This window comes from Lepidochelys kempii, chromosome 4 (assembly GCF_965140285.1).
Source record: "Lepidochelys kempii isolate rLepKem1 chromosome 4, rLepKem1.hap1, whole genome shotgun sequence".
In the NCBI taxonomy this organism is placed as follows: domain Eukaryota; kingdom Metazoa; phylum Chordata; order Testudines; family Cheloniidae; genus Lepidochelys; species Lepidochelys kempii.
Genome location: NC_136383.1, coordinates 122,380,701 through 122,408,401, shown reverse-complemented (window position 1 = coordinate 122,408,401; position 27,701 = coordinate 122,380,701). Strand labels below are relative to the sequence as shown.

Genomic DNA, 27,701 nt, shown 5'->3' with positions numbered 1-27,701 from the left:
CCCATATGTAAAGAACGCAGCTGTATAGGGCACCAGCAAATTTGGGTCACCAAATTTCGTGGTGCCCTGCGCAGCTCTGTGTTGCTCCAGCCCCTGCTCCGGATCTTCCCCAAAGCCCGTGCCTCTGCCCCACCCCAGCCCTGTCTCCACTCCCCTGAAGATTGCAGCCAGGCCCGACCCTGCACTCATCGCATGGTAAGTGGAGGGACCTGGCCCCAGCCTGCTCCACTCCCCTGGCTCCCAGCCATGCCACCGGCAAGTGCTGGGGGGCGGTTTGCCCCCTCCCCCTGAGCCGGGGAGCAGAGCAGCCTGAGGCCCCAGGCCTCTGTGGTCATGAGCCGGGGGGTGGGGGGGGAGGGAACTGGCCTCAGGCCTCCGTGTTGGGGCATGTTGGGCCCCAGGCCTCCGTGGGGGGGAGCAGGGAGGGGCTGGCCCCAGGTGTCCGTGGGGGACGGGGGCTGGCCACTTCCTGCAGGAAGTGGAGTGACCCAGCCCCAGCCTGCTCTGCTCCCTTGGCTCCCAGGCTTCGGGGGAGGGGGGAACTGCCCCCCAGCACTCGCCAGCAGTGTAGCTGGGAGTCGGGAGCTAGGGATGGTCCTGGTAACATCTGTGATGCTTTAAGCTGCATCTGTGGAAGATCAGATGTACAGCAGAGTACCTGTGGCATATTATTGGTACCAGAGTCCACAAGGTGACTTTACTACTTCTGGTGGTCTCAAGTGGATACTGAAGGTGGCTGTAAGTAGATGAAGAGAATCGATTGGGGACAGGGTGGAACCTTGTTACTTGGTAGGTAGGGACCCTTACTGAAGAGTAGTAGTTCAGACTAGTGCTGTCCTATGGATTCTGTTGGAAAAAGATGATTGAAGGTAATATACTGTTATCATATTTAATTAGTAACACAGCACTCATGGTGGAACAGTGTGAGCACTGAGAGCAGGCCTCTGGTTGTCAGGACTTCCTTTTTGCGCTTTTTCAGGGATATTTACTAGGCTTGCTACTCTGAAAGGAGACATTGAGTTGTTATGGTAGTGGACACAGTTGTTCAGTGTTGTCTCATCCATCCAAGAGGATGCATGGGTTTGTTGTAGGTTTTGTCTTAAATTTTCCTGAGAGGTTTTCAGGACCTCTGAAACCATGTGTGACTTGTGCTAATCTTCAGTCAGGCTGGTAAATGTCAACAGGACCAGTTGTAGATAGTGAAGTCCCTGTAGATAAAAACCCAATAAATTTCTTATTTCTAATCCAAAAATTTAAATTTCTGTTTGTACCATTCTGCAAAGTGTTAGTTAGAACTGAAGATTTAGTTCTGAAAGAAGGTTAGAGTGGAGAGAGCTCAGCCTCAAAGTAGAACTCTAATACGGTTGGTTTAAAAAGCATAGGTGGTGTAGCAAGTGGCATAAATAAAACATTCTGATTAATGGGTTCATCCGATATCTGATTTAAATCTTGTCTTTATCACAGAAAGAGGGAAAGACTCCTCTATTGTCTTAACATTTTTTTAAAAAGCTTGCTGGATATTGGTTTTACTACTTTAGTCAGAGGGAAAACAACTTTGAAATCTATTAATCCTGTGTGATATTTAGAATATCAAAATAAGCCCATATGTGGTAGTCTTACGTAATTTTCACCAGCCTGAATTTACACTTGATAGCATAACCTTTCCTCAGGGTGTGCTACCTGTCCTAATGCTATTTGATGGCAACATACTCAACTCTAACTTTTATAACTTTCTTATATCAGAACATTCATTGATTGAATAGCACACATTTTCCTCTTTTCCCAATATAGTACTCACCTCAGCACAGTGTTCGTTCATAAAGAATATATGCACTCTTAGCTACTTAAGAGTGAAATAGGCTGTTCTGATACGACTAACAGATAGGAGTCCAGTGGCCCCGCATAGTTTTTGTGGATACAGACTAACACAGCTACCCCTCTGATATGACTAACTCTGCTATTTGGCTACTGTCGCCTTAAACACTCTTTCCATAAATAGTTTTGCATTTTTTGTAATAATGTAGTACTGTTAATATTTGTAAAAAAGCTTTGCTCCAACTTTCTTAAATGTCTGTCTTCCATTGAAAAGATTTTGGAAATTGAAAGATTAACTTACAATTTTCATACAGCAGTAGACAAATGTGTAAGTTACAAAACCAAACTCTTCTATAGAACTGTTCTGGAGCTTAGTAATGAGAATGTCAGATTAAGAAGGCCTGTCTGCAAGTTTTCTATTCTCCTGTACTTCCACCAAACATGGATAAGTCACTCACTTTTCATTTTCTGGCACATCTATTTGATTCAGCATTGTTTTATCATTTTAAAATGAGCTAAGATAGAATTTCAGAATCTGTAACTTGGTGGTCAACTCACTGAAGCTCTGATAAAATCACCCGTTCATTATCGTTGATAGCAGTCAGCAAATTATGACCCATGTCTAACCTTGTATGTGCAGAATTTACTTCCCCCACAGATTTCTTTGCTTCCCTGCAGAAAAATGACTGACGGGAAAGCAAAGAGAAGCCACAAGAGCGGTCATGCGACCCTTTCCAGCGGTATGTTTTGGGGGCCCAGGGCAGCCAGCAGAGATGTAAATCACTGTGGGGCAAGAGGCAGAACTAGGGAAGACCCAGCTGATGGTTCCTACCCTGCACTGGGCTCAGCTGCTAGTCCGGGCCGACCAAAGACCCACCCGCAAATTTCTACCTCGGCTGAACGAAGCTCTGCAAAATCCCTTCTCCCCCTCACCCCAGCTTCTTGCACCTGTCGCTCCTGAGCTGCAGGGGGAGGGATCCCTATAGAGGGAGCTGTTCCCCCATCTGCCCAACCCCTCTGCATCCAGATCCCCTCATACCCAGACCCTGCCACTGAGCCTCACCTCCCACACTCAGAAACACGCCCCCTTTCCGATGAGTTCCACTCCCCATGTACCTGGACCACCCCAACAAGCCCCACTGAGCCCCAACCAGCTGCATCTGGACTCTCCACTGACACCCTACACCCATACCCCCCTGCCAAGTTCTCTCTCCCACACCCAACCCCTGCCACTGAGCTCCAACCACCTTCACCTGGACCCCCCTAGAGTCCCATTACTGTTGCACCCAGAGCTCCCCAACAAGCACCTGTGCATCCAGATCCCACCCAGCACCCAGATCCCCCACTGAGCTGCTCACACCCAGATTGCCCCACACAGAAGCCTCTTAACCTACACCTGGACCCCACACTTGAATCGTGCCTTGCTGAGCCTGCCTGCCCACACATGGTGCACCTGTCACAGAGGGGCTAGGCCCTGGTGTGTTTCTGGGGGAGACTCCGTTCTTGCACTGTGTCAGGGTTGGTTGCAGCCTCACTACTGAGTCCATGTCCCCGGAGGAGCTGCACAGTGGTCTCCTACCTTTGTGCAGTCAGTGGCCTGTGCTCCCCAATGCCGTGCTGGAGCCTCCACATTTATTTGTCAAATAAAATTCACAGAATTTTAAAATTTTGTGTGCAGAATTTTTATTATTATTTTTTTTGGCACAGAATGCCCTCAGGAGTAATGTATGTATAAATGCCAATTACCGAGTTAGTGTTCTCCAAATCCTGCAAGCTAGATTGTTACAAGCACATTGGTTGTAGTAGGGACTATCATTCTTTTATGTTCTATGTATATTGAGATTATACTATTGAATAGTTTATCCCATAACTGTGCTCTAGAAGCTAAATTTTAACAAGAAAAAGGTTAAAAGAATGCCCACTTAATCATGCTACTAAACTTGTTACAGATAGCATTAACTAATGGAAAAAGGGAAATTGTCTTTATTCCTATTTTGTACTTTTGATAGCACTTCCTGTGCACTTCGTTTCACTCTTTCCCCTCTTGTTGGGGAGTGCCTCTGTGGGCAGGCTGGCAGTACTGCCTAGTGATGGATGTCCAGGGCCGCTTTGCCTAGCTGCTGCAGTTCGTGAGAGTGTGTCCCAGCAGCCAGAGTCAAGGGCCACTCTGCCTAGCGGCTACAGTCCCCAGAGGGGGGGTAGGAAACCCAGGTCCATCCTACTCCACTGGGTTCCGACCCAGGGCCCTTCAAAGCAGTAGGACGTATACATGGCCTAAAATCCATTACCCTTACTCCCTCTCCGTGGATCACTTCTTCTTACCTGTTTCCTGTACCTCCGTTGATGTCACAGTTCAGTCTTCCTACCTTCTTCCTAGGTTCATCTCTGGAGCTCCTTCCCCTGGCAACAGCAAGTCGTTGCCCTCTGCTCCAGAAGATTGGCTAGATAGACTCAGTCCCAGCAGCTTCTTGGCAGGAGGCTGCTGCACCCAACTGCTCTCCTCCTCAGTCAGCTCAGACTGAGCTGACCTGCTCCCTTTTGAATGCTCCTGCCCCTGGGAGCATGCCAAGCAGAGACGAGGGGGTGTGGCTTCCTGTGTCTAGAGCAGCTCCTTAACCTTCGCCTCACCAGTGCAGGATTGTGACAGGGTGTATTACCTCCTCATGTGAATCTTTCTCACAACAGAGAAGAATTTTCAAATAGGTAAATCTGATTGAAAAACTAGTGAGGGACTCCTCCTTCACCAATGTAAAACCCTGCTGGGCTTTTGATATTTCAGAGGGGATGCAGAGCTTTCTTCCCCCTCCTTTTTTGGGCAAGCAACCACCTGAATGCCAAAAACTTAAGCTACCACACCTTCATGGGTGTCAAGCTTCACTTGCTCCGATTCAGCTGTTAGAGCCTCCAGATTTCCTGAGACAACTAATGCAGTTCTTCATTGTAAATACAAAAATCAGCAATACACTGAAAAAAATAAAATTTTTGACCTTGTCCAATTAAACTTCATGTCAAAATAGAGATTGCCTGTCCCCCGCTACTGTTTGAATTGGACTAGGGGACGGACAGTGCTGAATAATTTAAGTCTGTTAAGCCATATGGTCGTTGGGCCTTGTCAGTGTCACTAATAGCCTGTAACAGTAGAGTTTAACATTATCAGGGTATTGTGAAATCACTAACCTTTGCAGCATCTCTTGTGAGTAAGGCATTGAGCCACTTTTTTTACTGGTAGGAGGGAGAAGAGTTAGTAGAAATCTTTATTCAAGGCCATCCAGTGAGTAGGCATCATTGGTCAGAAATTCCTAGTTCTGTTGATGTGCAGGAATAATAGACTCTAGCTCATACTGTAAGTCCATGGTCTCTGTGGCTAGCAGGAGTAAAAGAATATTCTGTTCACTTAAGTGACCAGATCTGATACAAATACATGCTTCTCTTAAGTAAGAGGTGTCGTATTTAGTTAGCTCCTTATCATACTAATCTCACTTAATGTTACATAGTGCAGTGAGGGAAACAAAAAGGGATAAACAGAAATGGGAAAAGGGGACAGGGGGCTGATGAAAATAAAGTGAAGACCTGTCTGAAATCTCAGAGGGTGGGCAATACCCAAACAAAGAGAAGGGAATGGGGATAAGTCTCCTTCCTCTCCCCCAGTAAAAACCCACTGAAAAGAATTGACATTTGAAAGTTCCCCTCTCACCCTCCCTGCAGTGCACTTTGTTTCTCTCACAAATGAATTGAAATCTTGTTCTTAGATAATTTCATAACCAGATCATCCTCTTTCTTGAGTGTTGTCATTGACTTGTTGTGTCCTATTTTCACTTTATTTGGGTTTGGTGACATATAGTGTCACTTGTGGCTTATCAGGCAATGCTTAGTTCAGTGTGTATGGAGAGGAGGGTGGAAAATAACTTCTGGTTAAACTTGAGACTACGGGCTTAATGCAGGTATTACTGGATGAAATTCTGTGGCCTGTGTTATGCAGATTGGCCTAGATGATCCAAGTAGTTCCTTCTGCCCTTAAAATATATTATCTAATTTCAAAATGTTTTTCTGAGGGGAAGAATTTTGCTTAGCTAATATGTGAAAACCTATTTTTCTAAGCTATATTATGCAGAACCTCCAAAAAGGTGAAACTTTTGTAAATTAAGATGATAAAAATACAAAAACGAGAACAGTTAATGAAAGGCCTACATGAACCCAGAAACTTGAGCAAACAGGCAATCATATTTTTGGTCCTTATATCCATTTCACTGGGTGACTTTGCTCTATATTTGGGGTTTGAATTGCATTTGTAATAGATCCATTCAGTTCCTACTCATACTGCTGTACTTTGAAATGTCCACATTATTAACTCCTGTATCTGGAGAATTTTATCACAAGGGGAAGAAATGTCTCTGTCAAGTCCTCTCGAAAAAGGCTTGTAATGCTATAGATATAGGCTCAATTGTGGTGGTAGCAAGTGCCATTCTCTCTAAGATGCAGTAAAAAACAAAAAATACTTAGCTGTTATAATCAGTCTACTCTTGTTGTTTTCTAGGTTTCATTAAATGGTACCCAGTTTACAGTCAGTTCCGTTGGATCAGAGTTCACAGGTGTTTCTCAGGTAGGTACAGTCAAGTTTGGTTGGTCAATAGTCATTGAACGATTTATTTATGGAAGAAGTACTGAAGTGCAAATATGCGGCGGAGACCTCATTAATATAGGTTTTAGGGCTTGACTCTGTTCGCTGAAGTCCATGGTAGCCCTGGTCTACCCTAAAAAGTTATACCGACCAAGCTCCCGTTGTAGACAGTGCTATGTTGAGGGGAGGGTTCTGTCCCCTCTTGGGGAGATGGAGTACCTACGTCAACAGGAGAAGCTCTCCTGTTAGCATAGGTAGCGTCTTCACCAAGCACTACAGCGGTGCAGCTGCACTAGTGCAGCACTGTAAGGATAAACTACCTTGATGCTGAATCAAATACTAAAGTATTACAAACCCTAACAGAATTTTTATTTTCATGAAACAATGTAAAAAAATTCCTGGAAGATTTATATCCCAAATAGCAATGTGCTTATGAAACTCACTAAATGGTTTTGTTGTGCAAGCTAACAAAGTACAAAAATGACAGTATGAATGTTGAAAAGTAAACTAGATTTTAAAACAATTATTGAGCTAATAATCTTTGAGGTGGAAACATGGATAGGGAAAACTTTAAATTATTATCTCGACTTTAGCGTCATGTTAATTTTGTTCTGAAGACAAAAAGAGAATTCTTGGAAACAAACTTAAATAGATATTCCATTTAAGTAATGCTGACATTTCTGTTCTTCCAAATTTGTTAACAAATAAAATTATAAGCAAACTTCTATGGACATCAGATACTCTTCCTCATTGAAGGCTATGGCAGGTTTTGAAATTTGATTAGCAAAGTGCAAACTTTTTCCCCCCCAAGTGTACACTTTTTACCTCGAAAATGTGAAATGTACAGGTGTATGGATCTAGATTAAAGTTCATGTAATTGAAAAAGAGCTCAACTGTTATTGTGGATGCTTTCACATACAAGTATGCATGCACTCTCCACCTTTTGGGCTGCGAGAAAGCATGAGAGATTTCAGCCTCATGTTTCTGAGAAAGTTGCAAAGATATGAAAGTAGGGGTTTAGAATTGATTGATTTGCTTCAAGATATGTTTGAGACTAGTTGCAATTTTACTGTGGCAGAAGTAACAGGAAGTTGGCATCTCGGATTGCCCATAGTCAAGATGGTAAAGGTTAATTTTGTTAGAATACAAAATAGTTTAGAAACTACCACTGCGTATAATTCGCCCCACCTCTCTTTCTGAATATCAAGTGATGTTTCTTGTTTTATGAACCAAATGTTTGTAGTTCAACGTTTAAAACTGTGCTGTAAATATAAACAAAGGGAATCTTCTAGATGGCCAGCCTTTGAAATCATTGTTCCTGCTGTTTGTGGTGGTGGTTCTCCTTTAAATAGTACTGACTAGTTTTATTTTTCCTTGTACTACAATGCAACAATCTAGACTGAATCTACAAATCCTTGTATAGGAAGGTTGGAGGCCAGCTTCCCTGACATTAACCTATTTAAAAGGTTGAAGGTCAGGATGTGTTGATACATACCTTTTAATTATTGTTTGAGATCATTACACTTCTGTCTTCCTTTCTGGGGGCAAGAAACCCTGCTGCTGCTGCTGTCCATAAGGATCTACTGGTAAATAGCTCTACACAGATCCTCATGGCAGCAGCAGGGAGACAGCCTGACTTCTGAAAAAAATAATCTTGAACAAGGAGATGAGCAGCCAGGCCACCTGCTGCAAGCTTTTCAGACTGGTTCCAAGTATCCGCAAGACCCAACTGTTGCATGAAGGGGTGGGTCCAGGAACAGCCCTCCTAGAAAGAGTGTCTGACTAACTTTGCTGCGTTTGAAATCTGTTGTTTGACTGCGCAGAGCCAATGAAGGGACAAGCCAAGCCTAGCTCATAAGGAGACACAAAGGGGGCCTCTTCACTCTCAAAAGTCCCTCCAGTGGGAGTTTGCATGAGAACAATGCTTTTCTCCTTTTCCCCTAATGCAACTTACTATGGCAGGAAGTGGTGAGGTGTCTGCAGCTTGCAGGTAGGATCAAGAGGAGTCAGATGACCTTGTGGACAATTTCACAGGTAGTGAAAAAAGCTGGCTGAACACCTTAGGACAGTGGTGGGTAACCTGTGGGCCACATGTGGCCCATCAGGGTAATCTGATTGCAGGCCACAAGACATTTTGCTGACGTTGACCGTCTGCAGGCATGGCCCCCCGCAACTCCCAGTGGCCGCAGTTTGCTGTTCCTGCAATCAGATTACCCTGATGGCCCACAGGTTGCCCACCACAGGTTGCCCACCACAGGTTGCCCACCACAGGTTGCCCTTAGGACCTTCTACTTCCTGGAGAAAGTTTGTGGGTAGGTGGAGAGGATTGATGGAACATGACTATCTGAAATCACTGTGTTCTTATGAAGGTTTGGGCTTGTTAAGTCTTCCTTCACACCCACCTTCCAGAATGGCTTTAGGAAGCTTTTGATGCTAGTCTCAGCTCTGTGAATCTTCTGTTCCTGGCATTTGGGCTGCCTGATGCTGCAGTGAGGAAAATACAGGCAGATTCTCTTCAGATGGCAGCATTGGGGATGGAGGTTGTTGCTGCAGTGAGGAAGAGAGTAGGGTTAGTGGAACACAAATAAGATTGGACTACATCTTGATATGATCCTCTTGTTGTGCCGAAGTGAGTGTCAGAGATCCAGCTGTACTCTAATGTTGCAAACTTTCAACATGTTTCCAAAACAGTACTGGCTATTTGTTAATGCTGAAGTGTTGTATTTGGCGATGTGTGTTTTTTTTTAAAAAATACAAACACCTAAGGGCATTGGGAATCCCTAGTGCTTCCATGCTTTGAAGAAAGGCTTTGAAATTTGGTAGGGGATGGCCTTTATGTCAGAGATGTGCCCCTTGATCTTCCCTGGAAACACCACCCAAATCTCATTCAGTTATAAGCTTTTGAAAAATCTGAAATTACACGAGCTCAGTAGTGACTTGTTACAGTTTGGCAGCTGAATTCTTTGAAGATTTTATCTGCACCAACCCAGGGCTGCAGGGGATGAGCAGGACTATCCCTGTAGTTGTTACACTCAATGTCGCAGGCTGCTGTGGTGCCAGGAACTAGAACTGAAAGCAGGGAATGTCTGTCTCTCTCTCTCTCTCTCTCTCCAGTACTATGGGTGCCAGAGAGAGTAGATTTAGCCAAGCCGTTTGCGGGGAGACTGAGACTGGAAGCAGTGGTGCTGGGACTGATTATGAAGACTGGGAGGCGGGCAGAAACCAGCTGCTAGGGGGAGACTAAGATCAGACAGATAGCCAGTGAGGGAAGACTGGGTTTGGCTGGGCAAAGAGTGGGGAAGAGGAAGATAGACTGGGAGCTTAAGATGGGGGTGGTGCAGGGAAATGGGAGCAAGTGGGAAAATGGCAGTTGGATGAGGAGACTGGGACTGGGTGCTGGGGAGAATGGATGGCTGAGAGTCAGTGGGGTAGGAAAGGAAGACTAGCACGGACTCGATGGGCAGAAGAAGTCAGGCTTGTGAGGAAACAGGGCCTGAAGGGTGTGTGACCGCTAGAGAACACTCCCTTCCATAATCTTGACTAGAACCCAAAATTCCTGAGTGTCCTTATTCCTCCACTGTCATGAGTTCTCAGTGTGAGGCTGTGTCCAAAAGGGCTAATGTGATCCTTGGTTGCATAAACTGGAATCTTGAGTGGGAGTAGGGAGGTTTTACCTCTGTATTTGGCATTGATGTGCCTGCTGCTAAAATACTGTCTCCAGTTCTGGTGTCCACAATCCAAAAAAGGATGTTGACTAATAGGAGAGGATTCAGAGAACCACCATGAGAATGATCAAAGGATTAGAAAACATGTCTTATAGTGACACTCTAGGAATTCAATCTATTTAGTTTTATAGAGAGCAAGTTAAGGAATGACTTGATCACAGTCTGAGTATCTAGATGGGGAACAAATACTAAGCTCTTCAATCTAGCAGAGACCGGTATAATAAGATCTAATGGCTGGAAGTTTAAGCTCAACAAATTCAAAATTGAAATAAGGCACACATTTTGAACAGTCAGGGTAACTAATCAGTAGAACAGTTTTTGCCAGGGGTCCTAGTGGATTCTCCATCACTGATTTTTTTTTTTTTTTTGATCAAGATTGGATGTTTTTTCTAAAAGATACGCTCTAGGAATTTATTTTAGGAAAGTTCTATGGCCTGTGTTGTATAGGAGGTCAGGTTAGATTATCACAATGGCCCCTTCTGATCTTGGAATCTATGACCAGATAGGTAAGGGAATTGATGCTTGACTCTATAGACTGCAGCTTTGAACAATCAGTGCTCAATTTATTGGGCCTTTCTGATACTGACACATTATATACACCATTTTTGGATAGTGCACAGTAAGCATTTTATTGCTGGAAACTTGTTCCTTTTTACATCCACTGTCCAGAGGAGGGTCTGGAGGAAAGGAATAGCTTTAAAATGCTAAGATGACTTCATTCCAAAGCAGTTTGGGGCCCTCTTGTAAGCCACTTCAGATTTGCAAAAGCTAAATCCAGTCTTTATAGCCAAGTTAGTTAAGTGTTTGGGCCACAGCTGATGCTGAAGGAGCAGCTGGGCCTGTAGCAGACAGAAGGGAAGGAAGTCTAAGGAGCCATTCTATTTTCCTAATTTCTTTCCCTTTTAATACAAAAAACAATAAACATTGAAACTAGTGAAAGGAGTTCAATTTTTCCCTTCTATTTTAACTTCTACTTTGAATCATTTAATAGTAGAAAGCTATAGTGCATTCCTCCAAAAGTAAATTTTTATTTAAATGAAATGTGTAATTATGAAGCCTTATTCATAATAGCAATAAGACCTTCCAGGTTCTATGTTAATAGGATATTCAGCATTGGGGTTTCAATGCACCCAAAGCATGCATCAAGTATTAACACAGACTTTGTTGCTCCTACTGAATACTTTGTAGAATAAGAAATGTAAAGATGACTTTTTTTGTCCGTTAAGCATGGAAGTAACCAGATGTGTCTATTCAAATATTTGTTTGTAGACTCCATTTACTTTTGGCTTGGGTCAAAGGGCACCATATACAACAGGCGAGCATTGTCTTCTTTGTAGAAGTGAACGGAAAGACACCTTGCTTTCAGAGAGCGGGATTAAAAATTCTAGCAAAACAGCACTTTCTACATCTCCAAAAGCAAATAGTATGCTGCATCTTCCACTGTGGGTGTGTCCAGACTGTCGACGAACAGTCGAGAAGGAGGAGAGGCATGCCACGCTAGAGCAATCTCTTGTGGTAAGTTTCAGTGTATGAGTTGACTAAATTGAGATGATACCATGATGGACTACACGCTTGCTTTTTTTTTTTTTTAAATCCCTATAATGTATTCATTTGCCAGGGAGTTTTTTTCTAGAAATGAAACTGAATGTGTCACATGGTTCCCTAGCTTTGAAAATGAGTCTCTTAAGAACGTTTTGGGCCATAAGATAGAATTCAGTCTTGGATCCTTTTAATTGATTTTTGTTAAGCCCTTTCAACTTTTCTTTTCTACTCTTTGCCTTTTCCCTCAATTTTATTCTTTTTACCTTCTTCCATTCCTTTTTGTATGATCCTTTCCCCCAACTCTTACCTTGTTTTGTCCACTTATGCTGATCTTTGACTGTTTTGCCACCCATCTGTTCTTCAGGCTTCTCCTTTCTTTCTTCCTCTCAGGTTACTATCTTTCATTGCTACTTTTCTTCGGGTCTCTGTTTTTATCCATTCTGCTCACTTTAGAGAGGCTATTAAACATATGCCTCTTTGTAGGGTATGCAGCCAACGAACACTTGTGCCATCTGCAGACTCTCAAATTCAGTATACTAATTTGAGACTCAAGTTTGAATTCTTAAATTTTAACAACTTTTAAATTGAATTTTCCTTTTTTAAATGGTAGCTCATGTACACCAAGTAATACAGAAACAATGCATATATACCATGGAGAAAATATACTAGGACAGAGGCTTTCAATCTGTGGTCCATGGATCCCCGACGGTCCACAGACTATCTTAAGATTTCCAAAATGGGTCTGGACCTCCATTTGGCATTTTTTTTAAGGGTCTGTAAATGAAAAGAGGACGAAAAAGCATTCTGAGCAAAATTCTGCTAGATCATAGAATAGAGTTTTTATTAAAGTCCCATATTTTAGATTAGGATGGAATTCTGTAACACTTCCAACTAGCTTGATATTGAAGGACCAAGGGGCATCTATTGATAAATCAACAAGCCAGTTTTAGAACGGTGATCTGTTTTATACAAAAGGAATCTAATTCAGCTATAATGTGAGTTTTAAGTTAATAAGCTAGGCATAAGCATATTTTACCCATATTAACCATAAACAATGTTTGATGTACTTCTCATCTCATTAGCCAACTTTTAATGATAATTACCATAGACAGGCCATCTTCAGAGAGGAGGTAGCTTAATTCTAGACCTCTCCTAAAAGTTGCAGAAAACAGTGGGTTCAAAGGACAGTCTTGGCCAAGTCACAAGGCCTAGGCATTTCTTCTAAATTCAGCTTGGAAAGGAATGAGGAAGAACAAACAGTGAGCCAGACACCAGGAACACCAAATTTTGAAGAATGATAACAAAGAAGTTGAAAGCAATTGTATCAAACTACAAGTAAGTCAGGTGAAACAAAAATATATAAGCCCCTAGATTTAGCAACCATTACACTTGTCATGCTGTCTGCAGTGGCTCATAACTGTGAGTGCCACCTTCAGGGTAGAATGTCAAAAAGCTGGGGAGAAACCTCAAACTGGTTGAATTTTCTATAATTAGCTGTTACTGACTTGGTGACAAGTGTGTGAACTCCTAAAGCACTATAACAGTTTTACCATGGAGTCACAGAGAGTCCCCTTGGGCATTCCAGTCCATCTTGCAAACCAGGCAAGCTGGACGATGTGATAAATGGTCATGTTACACCCAAAATCCCAATAATATTCAGGTTACTTCCAATCCCAAAGGACCAGTCACTTACCCCAAGTCAATTGTACTCAGACCTCAAACCAAAGACAATGCCTGTAGCCAATACTGTAATAAACTAGCTAAAGATTTATTAACAAAGGAAGGAAATGAGTTATTTGCAAGGTTAGAACAGGAAACACACACACAAATGAAGTCCAGTGGCACTTCAAAGACTAACAGATTTATTTGGGCATAAGCATTCATGGGTAAAAAAAACCCACTTCTTCAGATGCATGGAGTGAAAATTACAGATACAGGCATAAATATACTGACACATGAAGAGAAGGGAGTTACCTTACAAGTGGAGAACCAGTGTTGACAAGGCTAATTCAGTCAGGGTGGATGTGGTCCACTCCCAATAATGAATGAGGAGGTGTCAATACCAAGAGAGGGAAAACTGCTTTTGTAGTGAGCCAGCCACTCCCAGTCCCTATTTGAGCTCAAATTAATGGTGTTAAATTTGCAAATGAATTTTAGCTCTGCAGTTTCTCTTTGAAGTTTGTGTTTGACGTTTTTGTTGTTGAAGTATGGCTACTTTTAAATCCGTTATTGACTGTCCAGGCAGACTGAAGTGTTCTCCTACTGGCTTTTGTATGTTACCATTTCTGATGTCTGATTTGTGTCCATTCATTCTTTTACGTAGAGACTGTCCGGTTTGGCCAATGTACGTGGCAGAGGGGCATTGCTGGCACATGATGGCATGTTTCACATTCGTAGATGTGCAAGTGAATGAGCCCCGGATGGTGTGGCTGATTGGGCCGGGTCCCGTGATGGTGTCACTAGAGTAGATATGGGGATAGAGTAGGCAATAGGGTTTGTTCCAGAAATTGGTTCCTGGGTTGGTGTGGTGTGTAATTGCTGGTGAGTATTTGCTTCAGGTTGGGGGGCTGTCTGTAAGCGAGGACTGGCCTGCCTCCCAAGGTCTGCGAGAGTGAGGGATTGTTTTCCAGGATAGATTGTAGTTCGTTGATGATATGCTTGAGAGGTTTTAACTGGGGGCTGTAGGTGATGGCCAGTGGTGTTCTGTTACTTTCCTTGTTGGGCCTGTCCTCTAGTAGGTGACTTCTGGGTACCCGTCTTGTTGTCGGTCTGTTTCCTTATTTCCCCGGGTGGGTATTGTAGTTTTAAGAATGCTTGATGAAGATCTTGTAGGTGTTTGTCTCTGTCAAGGTTCCTCCCCCACTCTGAACTCTAGGGTACAGATGTGGGGACCTGCATGAAAACCTCCTAAGCTTACTTTGACCAGCTTAGGTTAAAACTTCCCCAAGGTCCAAATTAATTTTATCCTTTGTCCTTGGAATAACCACTGCCACCCCCAAACTCTAACTGGGTTTACTGGGAAATGTAGTTTGGACACGTCTTTCCCCCAAAAATCCTCCCAACCCTTGCACCCCACTTCGTGGGAGAGGTTTGGTAAAAATCCTCACCAATTTGCATAGGTGACCACAGACCCAAACCCTTGGATCTGAGAACAATGAAAAAGCATTCAGTTTTCTTACAAGAAGACTTTTAATAGAAATAGAAGTAAATAGAAGTAAAGGAATCACCCCTGTAAAATCAGGATGGTAGGTACCTTACAGGGTAATTAGATTCAAAACATAGAGAATCCCTCTAGGCAAAACCTTAAGTTACAAAAAAGACACACAGACAGAAATAGTCATTCTATTCAGCACAGTTCTTTTCTCAGCCATTTAAAGAAATCATAATCTAACACATACCTAGCTAGATTACTTACTAAAAGTTCTAAGACTCCATTCCTGGTCTATCCCCGACAAAAGCAGCATACGAACAGACACACAGACCCTTTGTTTCTCTCCCTCCTCCCAGCTTTTGAAAGTATCTTGTCTCCTCATTGGTCGTTTTGGTCAGGTGCCAGCGAGGTTACCTTTAGCTTCTTAACCCTTTACAGGTGAGAGGATTTTTCCTCTGGCCAGGAGGGATTTTAAAGGGGTTTACCCTTCCCTTTATATTTATGACAGTCTCTGAGGGATTGGAGCAAATGCGGTTGTATCTTAGGGCTTGGCTGTAGACAATGGATCGTGTGATGTGTCCTGGATGGAAGCTGGAGACATGTAGGTAAGTATAGCGGTCAGTAAGTTTCTGGTGTAGTGTGGTGTTTGTGACCATCGCTTATTAGCACTGTAGTGTCTAGGAAGTGGATCTTTTGTGGGGACTGGTCCAGGCTGAGGTTGATGGTGGGGTAGAAATTGTTGAAGTCCAGGTGGAATTCTTCAAGGGCCTCCTTCCCGTGGGTCCATATGATGAAGATGTCATCAATGTAGCGCAAGTAGAGGAGGGGTGTTAGGGGACGACAGCTGTGGATACAGACTAACACGGCTACCCCTCTGATACTTGACACACAAATGAGTTAGTCTTAGATATAAAAGGTAATATAAGCTTCCATAATAAACAGCTCTATACTTCCTATAGGGCTGACCCATGCCAAGCATCACGGGGATCTCTTGCTTATGTTCAGGAATCTTTGCTCCTCAGAGTCTAGGCAGCATGAAGAGACCAGTTTCTCCTTGTCAGGATTTTTATGCTCCCCTCACCACAAAATCCAATCTGATTGGATGAGTTCATGTGTCGGTCCCTCTTTCCTGGAGGGGATCAGGAATACAATCACCAAAGTCTCTGTCCACTGATTTGCCTTCAGTGGGCCTTTTTGTGTGCATGGTGAATACTTTACCTTAATTAATACCTGCTGAATACCTGCTTTTCCTGTTTGGTGAGTTACACAATTATAGAGATTTACAATGCAAACACTCAATATAACTTTGTATCATGAGATACAGATACTATAAACGGGAGTAATATATGTAGCATTGTACAAGCATTCCATAAAGCATAAATACAAACACATTCTTATAACACTATCTATTTTAACTATACTAACCCCACACATAAGCCAGACTGGTTTCCAACTGCATTTATCAGTGTTCAGTGAGGCTCTGGGCCTTTGTGCCTGCCAGCATCACAGCAATGTTAAAAATGCATTTTAAAGGTAAGTGATTAAAGGAGCGTCTCAGAGTTGTCTGAATTTAACTTGAATTGATAACTTTTTAATTGAGTTTTTCATCAAACAAACTGTAGAAGGTGGCTAACAACTCCAGACTTAGGGTACTTCTACAGTACGAAATTATTTCAAAATTATTCTATTCTAATTTTCGGAAGCTATTTTATACATTCGGTCTTCTGTGTCCCCACTAAAGCACGTGAATTCAGTGGATTGCGTCCACAGTACCAAGGCTAGCATCGACTGTCTGAGTGGTGCACTGTGGGTAGCTATCCCACAGTTCCTGTAGTCCCCACCGCCCACTGGAATTCTGGGTTAAGCTTCCAGTGCAAGATGTGGCAAAAACATTCTCGTGGGTGTTTCTGGGTGTGTGTCGTCAGAAAGCTATGGCAGACAATCATTTCGCGCCTCTTTGGCATGCAGACGCCATACTGCTTTCGGCAGACTGTGCACCGCTGCTCTCCTGCTACTATGAATCCACCTCTCATTTCCTCTCATCTTCCTATGTAATCTGTACTATCTACTTTTTCTCTTCCTCATTGAACGCTTCCGCTGCCAACTCTGCTCGGCCATCGTGAACTGAGCAGCACAGCTTCCGCCGCCAACTCTGCTCTCCCGCTATTGCCACACTTCCGAGCTTCTCCATGTTGTCTGTCCTGGGCTCCCACCTCCGTGAAAGCCACAGAATTCAACCATTTTCAGCCTTAGTTCGGCTACTGTGAACCAAACAGCACAGCTTCTGCTGCCACTCTGCTGTCCTACGTTTTGCGCCCTTTTTCCAGAATTACCCATGCAGGCACCATAGCCATGGAGCCTGATCAGATCTCCGCTGCAGTTTTGACCATTGGAAATACCTCGCGCATTATCCAGCAGTATGTGCAGTACCTGCAAAACCGGGCGAGGAAGTGACGACAGCGCGATTACGATAGTGATGAGGACACGGACGGCACGGCATATGGCGATTGGGAGATCATGGTGGTATTGGGCCAGGTTGATGCTGTGCAACGCCGATTCTGGGCCCGGGAAACAAGCACAGATTGGTGGGACCACACAGTGTTGCAGGTATGGGATGATTCCCAGTGGCTGAGAAACTTTCGTGTGCGTAGGGCCACTTTCGTGGAACTTGGATTTGCTGTCCCCTGCCCTGAAGCACAAAGACACCAAAATGAGAGCAGCCCTCACAGTTGAGAAGCGAGTGGCCATAGCTCTGTGGAAGCTTGCAACGCCCAACAGCCACCGGTCAGTCAGGAATCAGTTTGGAGTGGGGAAATGGACTGTCGGGGCTGCTGTGCTGCAACTCAATCATTGACCAGCTGCTATCAAGGGTAGTGACTTTGGGAAATATGGAGACCATTGAGGATGGCTTTAATGCGCTGGGGTTCCCTAACTGCGGCGGGGCAATAGACGGAACGCATATCCCTATCTTGGCTCCGGAACACCGGAGCGGCCAGTACATAAACCGCAAGGGGTACTTTTCCATGGTGCTGCAAGCACTGGTGGATCGCAAGGGACATTTCACCGACATCAACGTGGGATGGCCAGGAAAGGTGCATGATGCTTGCTTCTTCAGGAGCTCTGGTCTGTTTGAACACGTGCAGGAAGGGACTTACTTCCCAGACCAGAAAATTACTGTTGGGGATGTTGAAATGCCTATAGTTATCCTCGGGGACCCAGCCTACCCCTTAATGCCATGGCTCATGAAGCCGTACACAGGCACCCTGGACAGTAGTAAGGAGCAGTTCAACTCTATGCTGAGCAAATGCAGAATGGTGGTTGAATGTGGCTTTGGGCGTTTGAAAGCGCGCTGGTGCAGTTTACTGACTCGGTTAGATCTCAGCACAACCAGTATTCCAATTGTAATTGCTGCTTGTTGTGTGCTCCCCAATATCTGCGAGAGTTAGGGGGAGACATTTATGGCGGGGTGGGAGGTTGAAGCAACTCTCCTGGTGGCCAGTTTTGCACAGCCAGACAACAGGGATATTAGAAGAGCAAAGCAGGGCCTGCTGCCCATCAGAGAAGCTTTGAAAGCCAGTTTCATGAGAGTTGTGTGTTTCTCTTAGTTACCCGTCCCCTCTATATATATGTGTGTGTGTATGTATATGTATATATGTATATGTGTGTATATATATATGGAAATAAAGTCACAATTGTTTAAAAAAAGTTCTTCATTATTTGTTGCACAAAACCTTGAGAGAAATAAGAAGCTAGACGGGGGGAGAGGGGGGTATTGGGTTAGGGGGGTGGAGGAGGAGGGAAGGAGAAATCCAGAAATCAAATAAAAATTTACGATATGCCAGTTTTCTACTACTTGTGCAGTCCTCTGGGGTTGACTGCGTGGGTCCCCGTAGCCTCTGTCCCCCCTCCCCCCACGTGTTCTTGGGCGTCTGGGTGAGGAGGCTGTGGAACTTGGGGAGGAGGGAGGGCAGTTATTCAGGGCCTGCAGTGGCAGTCTGTGGTCTTGCTGTCTTTCCCACATTAGATCCACCATACAGCAGAGCATGTCAGTTTGCTCCCCCATGAGCTTGACCATAGCATCCTGCCTGTTCTCATTGCGCATGTCCCTCATGTAACGCTTTACGCGACTCCACAATTGTTTCCCTCCATGCATTCAACTGGGCCCTATCAGTGCAGGAGGACTGCATGAGCTCGGCAAACATGTCGTCCCGAGTTTTTTTTCTGCTTTCTAATCTGGACCAGCCTCTGGGACAGAGTAGATAGGGGCTGCGCTGAAACATTTGCACCTGCTGCAGGAGGAGAAAAAGGGAAGGTAGTATTTTAAGATACATTTTTAGAGAACAAAGGGGAAACTGTTTCTCAGTGAAACAGGCAATTCATAGTATACAGCACATGTTCTTTCTGTACAAGGTCGCATTTTGCCTCTTCTACTGAAGTGCCTGCCACTTTGGTGTGAGTAAGCCATCACATGTGGCCAGGCAACAGAATTCAGCTTTCAGGCAGCCTGTGGGCACTCTGGGATGGTCGCTTCGCACAACAACCTGCCCCCCACACACCCACCCATTGTGGGGCTCCGATGAGGCTCTGAGCAGGGATGCGCCCTTTAAACTAAACGCAGACAGCCCAGCGTGGCTGGGTTTCCCCCCAACATGTGGCTCCAATCAAGCTCTCACTCACCAGAAGTGCCTTCTCCAGGGTCATGGTCCAGGAGCATGCCTTGGGAGTGGGGGGAAGCTATTGGCTGCAGCGTTCAGAATAGTTCCTGGCTAGGGGGGAAAACTGATTCCTCACTTACCGCCTGTGCACTGTCCTCTTCGTCCTCCAAAAACTCATCCTCCTCGCTCGGTGCTACCTCTTCCTTGCAGGTGTCCACGGACAGTGGTGGGCTAGTGGTGTCGTCACCCCCCCATATTGCATGCAGCTCACAGTAGAAGCAACACGTATGGTGCTGTGACCCAGAGCACCCGTTCACCTCCCTGGTTTTTTGGTATGCTTGCCTGAGCTTCTTGATTTTTATACAACACTGTTCTGTGTCCGTGGAGTAGCCTCTTTCCGTCATGGCACTGGAGACTTTAGCGTACGTATTTGCGTTCCTTTTTTTTGGGGGGGGGAATGTAGTTCTGCCATAACACATTCGTCTCCCCAACATGCGATGAGATCCAGTACCTCCCGTTCGGACCATGCTGGAGCTCGTCTGCAAATCCGGGACTGCATGGTCTCTTGAGATGGGGGACTCAGCATGGTTGTCTGTGATGATGGACTGTGCTGATGGTGACCAAAGAGGAAATTCAAAAGTTCCCGGGGCTTTTACTGCCTACCTGGCTAGTGCATCAGAGTTGAGTGTTGTCCAGAGCAATCACTATTGGCCTCTGGGAGCTATCCCAGAATGCTCCCTTTTGTTGAATTGCGTCCACAGTACCTGTAACCCGGAACTGCGATCTTGATTTTAGCGCTACTCCACTTTCTGAGGTGGAGTACAGAAATTGGAGTAAAGAGCCCTTTAAATCGGAAAAACTCGTTTGGACGGAACCAGTTTTATTTCGAGGTAACTTGGCTAATTCTGAAATAACCGCATACTGTAGACCAGGCCTTAGATATATCAGTCAGCGTGGGCTGGAATGTAGATGACCTCTTACAGCAGGCCCATGGTCACACTACTAACTGTTATTACCAAGCACCCGAAAACAGCATCTTTCCAACAGCACTGTCTGTAGAGTAACATCTAGTTATTGGAAACAGCAACATTTTATGCATTTAGCTAGGTTATCAAACTATAGAAAATGAGCTACAAGCTGTCAAATCCAAACCATAGATTAAATAGGTTACATGATTAATTCCAAAACACATTCTAATTAAATTTCTATCTAGCACTTTACATAAAAACCTAAGTGGCCATACTGGGTCAGACCAAAGGTTCATCTAGCCCAGTATCCTGTCTGCCAACAGTGGCCAATGCCAGATGCTCCAGAGGGAATGAACAGAACAGGTAATCGTCAAGTGATCCATGCCCTGTCTTCCATTCCCAGCTTCTGGCAAACAGGCTAGGGACATTATCCCTGCCCATCCTGGCTAATACCCATTGATGGACCTATCCTCCATGAATTTATCTAGTTCTTTTTTTAACCCTGTTCTAGTCTTGGCCTTCACAACATTCTCTGGCAAGGAGTTCCACAGGTTGACTGTGCGTTTTGTGAAAAAATATTTCTTTTTGTTTGTTTTAAACCTGAGGCCTATTAATTTCATTTGGTGGCCCCTAGTCCTTGTGTAATGAGAGTAAATAACACTTATTTATTTTTTTCTCGACACCAGTCATGATTTTATAGACATCTATCATATCCCCCCTTAGTCATCTCTTTTCCCAGCTGAAAAGTCACAGTTTTATTAAGCTCTCCTCATATGACAGCCGTTCCATACCCCTAATAATATTTGTTACCCTTTTCTGAACCTTTTCCAATTCTAATATATATTTTTTGAGGTGGGGCAACCACATCTGCATGCAGTATTCAAGATGTGCGCATACCATGGATTTATACAGAGGCAATATATTTTCTGTCTTATTATCTGTCCCTTAATGATTTCCAACACGCTGTTCGCTTTTTCGACTGCCGCTGCACGTTGAGTGGATGTTTTCAGAGAACTATCCACAATGACTCCTAGATCTTTCTTGAGTGGTCACAGCTAATTTAGACCCCATCATTTTATATGTATAGTTGGGATTATGTTTTCCAATGTGCATTACTTTGCATTTACAGCTTGTTGTAAAATATTATTTATATTCATGAGGATGTTAATAATCAACATATTTTAGGGTTAGTAGAAAAGAAATTGTTATTCCCACCTCTGGATTTCCTTGTTTGTCAATTCTTGTGCTTGTTTCTTAAACCATAAGCTCTTCAAGAAAGGGAGTGCCTTTAGTTTTGTGTTGTACAGTGTCAGCACTAAGGACTTGTCTACGCTTATAGTGCTGCAGTTGTGCTGCTGTAGTGCTTAGTGAAGATGCTACTTATGCTGATATGAGATCTTCTCCCGTTAGCATAGGTACTTCACCTCCCCGAGAGATGGTAGCTGTGTCGATGGGAGAAACTCTTCTGTTGACATAGTACTGTCTACACCGTGAGTTCAGTTGGCATATCTGTGTTGCTCAGGAGGGCTGGATATCCACACCCAAGAGCAACGTAGTTATACCAACATAAGTTTGTAGTTTAGAACAGGGCTGTATAAATAAGCTTTGAAGTAAAGTTAATTCTAGTTATTAAAGCTTTGCCTGCTTGTCTAAGGTTCATGTTTGTCTGTTTTGTAAGGTACGTTTTTTGTTTTTTTTTTTTTTTTTTTTTTTTTTTTTTAAACAGAGCCAAGATTTCCTTTTGCACATGCCTCTTGGAAACAGTGGATCACAGCAGGAATCTGTAGGAGGAGGGAGAATAACTGTTGGAGCACAGACAGTACCCTCTGCAGATCTCAGTAATTCCTCTCCTTCTGACGTAGCGTGTAACTGTGAGGCCTGTAATGAGCGCAGGTGAGGCTTGCTGCAAACTTGAGGCTGCAATCAGTAAACTTGGTAATATTGCAACTTATTCTGCTCTCATTTTGCTTATTTAAATAATTTTTGTAATTCAGTGGTAATTCTACTTTTTAATTGGTTTTCTAATCTAATTTAGTTGGTGGATAGGCACTCTGTTTTTACTGAAGTGCATCTTTGAAATAATGTGGTGGTACAATAACCTTAGTTTGTATGCTATGTTAACCTTTCTCGCATTGTTGCAGAGAAATTTCAGCAGAGACTGAACGTGAATCTCAGCAGCTTCAAAATTACTGGTCAGAAGTAAGATACATGGTCCGATGTGTATATCGCCAAGCTGGGACCCCATTGGCAGATGATCAAGACCAATCCCTGGTACCAGATAAAGAGGGAATGAAGGAGTTGGTAGATAGGTATAAAAAATTTTTATAGAATTTTCTTATGTAGATTAGAATTGTTCCTCCAGTTTAAAGGGTCTTTATTATGAAGCTGCAAATAATTCAGAATCACTGATTTCTTTAGTAGAAGTGTATTTACCCCCACTTAATCTGTGGCCATACTTGTTAAAATCATGAATCTCTTACGTGTCCAAATATTCAGAATTTGTCATTAGAATGAGGAATCAGAGCAATTTTAACCAAAACTCCTGCATAAATATGTTGAACATTGGCTTGAATGTATCATGAAATTATTAAACTCTGACATACTAGTCGGTAAGAGGGCTATTGATGCATAAATTATGCATATCTCCTAAAAATTCATCTCTTCAAAAGAATATGAGAAGTTAATATTAAGTGCTGACGTACTACTCTCAGATGACATTTCCATACATTAGACTTTGTCCTTATTTAGTGCATTGGATTAGAACGAACAGTGGTGGATTCTTATAACCCTGATGACAGCTAAAATATTACATAATTAAAAAAAAAAAGAAATTAGTACATACCAGTGGATTATTACAGTAGGAAAATTGAGATTTGTAGACACTTAAAAATTAGTTGCATATTTGGAATGGGAATCCTTTTAGTATGATGTAGAGAAGATTAGCTTAATGTGATCACTGAATATTCATGCTATTGAAGATAATATAACAATCTGAATGTCTTTAAACTTCCCCAGTATATTGGGTAACTATCTTAATTTCTTAACCTCGCTGGAAATGCGAATCCAAGAATAGCCTACTAGTGTCCTGAACGTTTAAAATAATAGTGGGTCAGCTCTCCTGGTACCTGGATGACAATAGCACTATGAGTAAGAGCTTCTGGCTGGAACTAAGGGCTTGTCTTCACTACTGCTGCAATCAATGCAGCAGGAATCGATTTAGCGGGTCTAGTGAAGACCCGCTAAATCAACAGTAGAGCGCTCTCCGGTCAACCCCAGTACTCCAGCTCTCTGAGAAGAGTAAGCGAAGTCGATCGGAGAGCATCTCCTGTTGATACAGCACAGTGAAGACACTGCGGTAGGTCGACCTACTGATGTCGACTCAAGCTATGTTCACGTAGCTGGAGTAGCGTAATTTAGGTTGACTTACCCCGGTAGTGAAGACAACGCCTAAATTCTGGCAAGATAAGTGTGATGGTGGGTAGAGAGAAATGTTTTGAAGGACTTTATCATCAATTGATACCATCCTGGGAGTGTTCAAATATCATGCAGTCTGTCTCATTCTGGAATCATAATTGCTCTGGGATTCCCAAATGATCTTTGACTATAATTGGCTGGTCAAGAGACTTCGGCTTTTACTGTTAGTTATAGCTTGCCATGATGATCCACTTGCTCATCATTCTTAATCTGTCAGTGTTTTGTTGTATCAGACTTGCTGTCAAACAATGGATTGCTGTTTCAATATCTGCTTCTATTGTGTGAGCCTATCCACTGGGTTTGAACACATTTTGTTCAATTATATTGCAAGAAAATACCACTATTAGTCTTGACTTGTTTGTCAAATACTTAATAAAAACATACATTTCAGATTTTAAACTAGAGAATGTGAAAGGTGGTGTAGTTGTGACTCACTATTTTTTTCTTTGATTAAATATGCATTATATGTGTGTTTATATAAATTTTCTTTTTAGCAGAGGACATTTAGGAATTTCAGGATGTACTATGTGACATTTCTAATGTAACTGCAGATGTTACTTCCATAAGTTTATTTTACATTTGAGGCATAGGGGTGGGGAACTAGTATTTAAAGTGGAATTATGGTTCTCAATCTGAAAGAGTTGGAAACCACTGTTCAAAACTATGATGATGCCCTAGAACTACATTATCTATATTCCCCTCTTTTTGGGACTGCTCTTAACCTTTGGCAGTGTGAGAGACAGAAGATGAGACTCAAATCTCAGGTTTTCCATAAGCCAAGTATATTGTAGTGTGAGCCCAGTAATAATCTTTTTATAGCACTGTACAAAAGCTAACTATTCAAAATGTTCGACAACATATTAGATGTAGGTATGGTAGGTAAGCATATTACCCCACTTTGTAAACACAGGAGAGGGTAGCTAAATTGCCAGAGTCCATGCAATGAGCTGAGTAGAGCCAGATTTAGGATTCAGGAATTCCTGTCTCATTGCTGCATGCTCAATCTGAGAGACCAGGATGCTGCTTAGCTAGATCTGCCTATCTTGAATACATGTATAGCCCCAATTACCATAGTTTCTGAGTACCTCATAATGTAGTTATCCTCACAAGTTAGAGAAGTACTGTTATCTTTTATCCATTTGAGGCACAGAGAGACTAAGTGGCTTGCCCAAGGTTACACAAGAAATCTGTTGCAGAGCAGGGAATCTGGACCCAGGTCTCAAAGTCCTAGGTTAGTTCCCTAACCCCTCGACCATCCTTCCTCTAGAATAATGCTCACGGTCTCCTAAATATTCCTAGGAGAGTAAACACTATTTTGATTGTCAATTTTTGGTCACAATTATTATTCCAAACATGCAGGCTTTGTGAAAGAGATCCTTATCAGCTTTATCAACGGTTGGAACAGCAAGCTAGAGAATATGTGCTTGAAATGAAGGTTCGTCTACTCAGGCACTTGTCGCTGGGATCTAAAGTTGCATCAACATTATCAATACCAGGCCCACCGCAGGCACATCAGTTCATCTCACTCCTTCTTGAGGAATACAGTGCACTCTGTCAGGCAGCATGCACAATCAGCACCTTTCTTGTCACTCTGGTAAGATACAAAAAATATTCCTGTGTGCTGTTGATCTATAGAGATAATACAAATTTGTTAAAAATATGTGCTGTGAGTTCTTTCACAGTTCTTTTGCAGATTGCAGAGTATACGCTTTTGTGTGTTTGGATGGGAGAGTGGGGAATACACTTAACTGTTTTGTTAAGGATGTCCCAGGCTAGATTTCAAAATGAGGACATAGAAGTTAAGTCACAAATGGGTGAAATTGCCAAAACTGTCCATTTGCGAGGGGCAGGGTAAGCTGCTACATCATCTGAATGATCAAGAGGAAGCTATTAAACAAGTACTGCAAATGGTTAATGGGACTGACTAGTTTCAAAACAAAACTTTTGAGTCGTCTGTTCAATATTGAAATATTTGGTGTTGCCATATTTTGAATTATTTTATTTTACGCAGCCCCATATCTAGGATGGGTAGAATATTACACTAGTCAGCTTCAGTGATGTCTTAAGAAAAGTATTATGAAAGCTTTAATGCCCTTTCAGCTACATTAATTCAGATATTCTGATTCTACATATTTTCTTTTCTCTTCCCTGATCATCAAAGATGCTTGCTTGAGAAGACTATCTCTTGCATAGGAATTAATCTGCTCCTGTTACTTATTACAACCAAAGTCGTCATCCTCTTCGATATAATCCTTTGCTACTAACCAATTCTGTTGTCACACTTCAGGTTATGTTGACAGGTAGAGAGCAAGCAGCAGGCAAAGGTCTACCAGAAGAGAAGAGAAATACAGAAAATATAAGTAGTAGAAACAGTTATTTCTAATGTTTTTTCACTTTGCTTTGCTTTGAGGACTTCAGTCTTTACAGCCTTTTTGTTATGCTGTACTCCCTTATTTCTTTTCATACTATGTACATGCTGAAGACTGCAACGGGAATATTGACAGAGTAAAGTTTGGTTTTGCTGTAGATGGGCTGGAGAGGTGTGGGACAGAGTTGTAGAAAGGAATGAAATGGGCAGTAAGTAGTGGTAGACAAAAGGGAAGAAATATAGAAGGGGATGGTGTTCAGACCTCTTGGGTGATTTTAAAAAAAAATGGTGGTGAAGAAAAGTTTCTCAAAGAGAAAAGGAGATGCATAGAATTAAATATTCAAAGAAACACAATTTATTGGTGTTCAGATATACAAAAGTATATGATAGTTGACTGTTTCCTACCCTCCTTGGTCTGAGCTCGCTATTTTCTCATCTTCTTTCCCTACCCTTAGACATGATGCACTTTTATTAGAAATAATTCATTACCTCCCATTCATTAGCATATTCCTGTAGTAAAGTCTTAAAATTTCTCTCTTGAGAGGATGGTTCTTAAGGTTACTGAGTTGCTTTACTGTTTAGAAACATACTTGACTTCAGAACAGATTTATTGCAGTATGAAAATTAAATTGATGCAACTGAAACTAGACAGTTTTTATTTTCCTCTCTGAGAATCCACTAATTTTGTACACTTTGTTGTCAAGAAGATATAGCTAATCATAAATTTGTTTTCATGTTTAGCCACTCCTTTCCTCCTTTTTCTGGTCTCTACTGTGGACCAGTAGTAGTGAAGTCGACATGTGTAAGAGATCAAATTGACAGGAAATGCTTAGCATGGACTTGAACTCTCCAACATAGCAGTTTTTGCCCTACTTAAGTGGAAAGGGTACCCCATTCTCCAAAGAGTTTGAGTGGATATGGTATTTCTATACTAACCCCTTCCTTATGTGTGATTGGTTCAGCAGTTCAGTCAGTATTGAGAACAGCCATTGTTCCGCTAATAGGCTTCAGCATTCAGAAATTGAACTAAAGCTGTAGTAGGAACATAGGATATTGTTCCTGTGGTGGCTTTTTATATAGATTTCTTGGATTGCTACATGGCCTTTTCCTTAAGCACGCTAATATTTAGAGCTTGGAAACTAAGATTTAACTGCAGAGAAAAAGCGTAAGGAAGTGGTCTCATTTAGCATTTTCAGTGCACGTGAATGCATTTTGTTAAGACTCTACTGCACTGTTTGAGATCAAGAGAAATCCTTTTAGCCTCAAACACACACGAGTGGCTAGATCATCATACTGTAAACTTTGTAATTCAGTCTTCCACTTGGCTAAGGTCCAACCTTTGTGTGTAGCCTGCAGTATGATGGCAGGAAGAGCCTTGAACCTCC

At 42.8% G+C, this 27,701-nt stretch overlaps 1 protein-coding gene across 5 annotated transcripts in view; it reads left to right on the top strand.

The window, feature by feature from the left end:
* FAM193A (family with sequence similarity 193 member A) overlaps nucleotides 1-27,701 on the top strand; it is a 103,762-nt gene that overhangs the window by 26,327 nt on the left and 49,734 nt on the right. For 3 of the 5 annotated variants that reach the window (XR_012158742.2, XM_073342713.2, XM_078852592.1), the window contains exons 2-6: nucleotides 6,350-6,415; nucleotides 11,428-11,673; nucleotides 22,201-22,367; nucleotides 22,616-22,783; nucleotides 25,308-25,542. Coding sequence is in view for 4 of the 5 variants with exons in the window: in XM_073342713.2 (XP_073198814.1) it covers nucleotides 6,350-6,415; nucleotides 11,428-11,673; nucleotides 22,201-22,367; nucleotides 22,616-22,783; nucleotides 25,308-25,542 (882 nt within the window). In the remaining variant the exon portion in view is untranslated. The remainder of the gene's footprint in view (nucleotides 1-6,349; nucleotides 6,416-11,427; nucleotides 11,674-22,200; nucleotides 22,368-22,615; nucleotides 22,784-25,307; nucleotides 25,543-27,701) is intronic. The other 2 variants (XM_078852593.1, XM_078852594.1) reach the window with 2 other exon arrangements.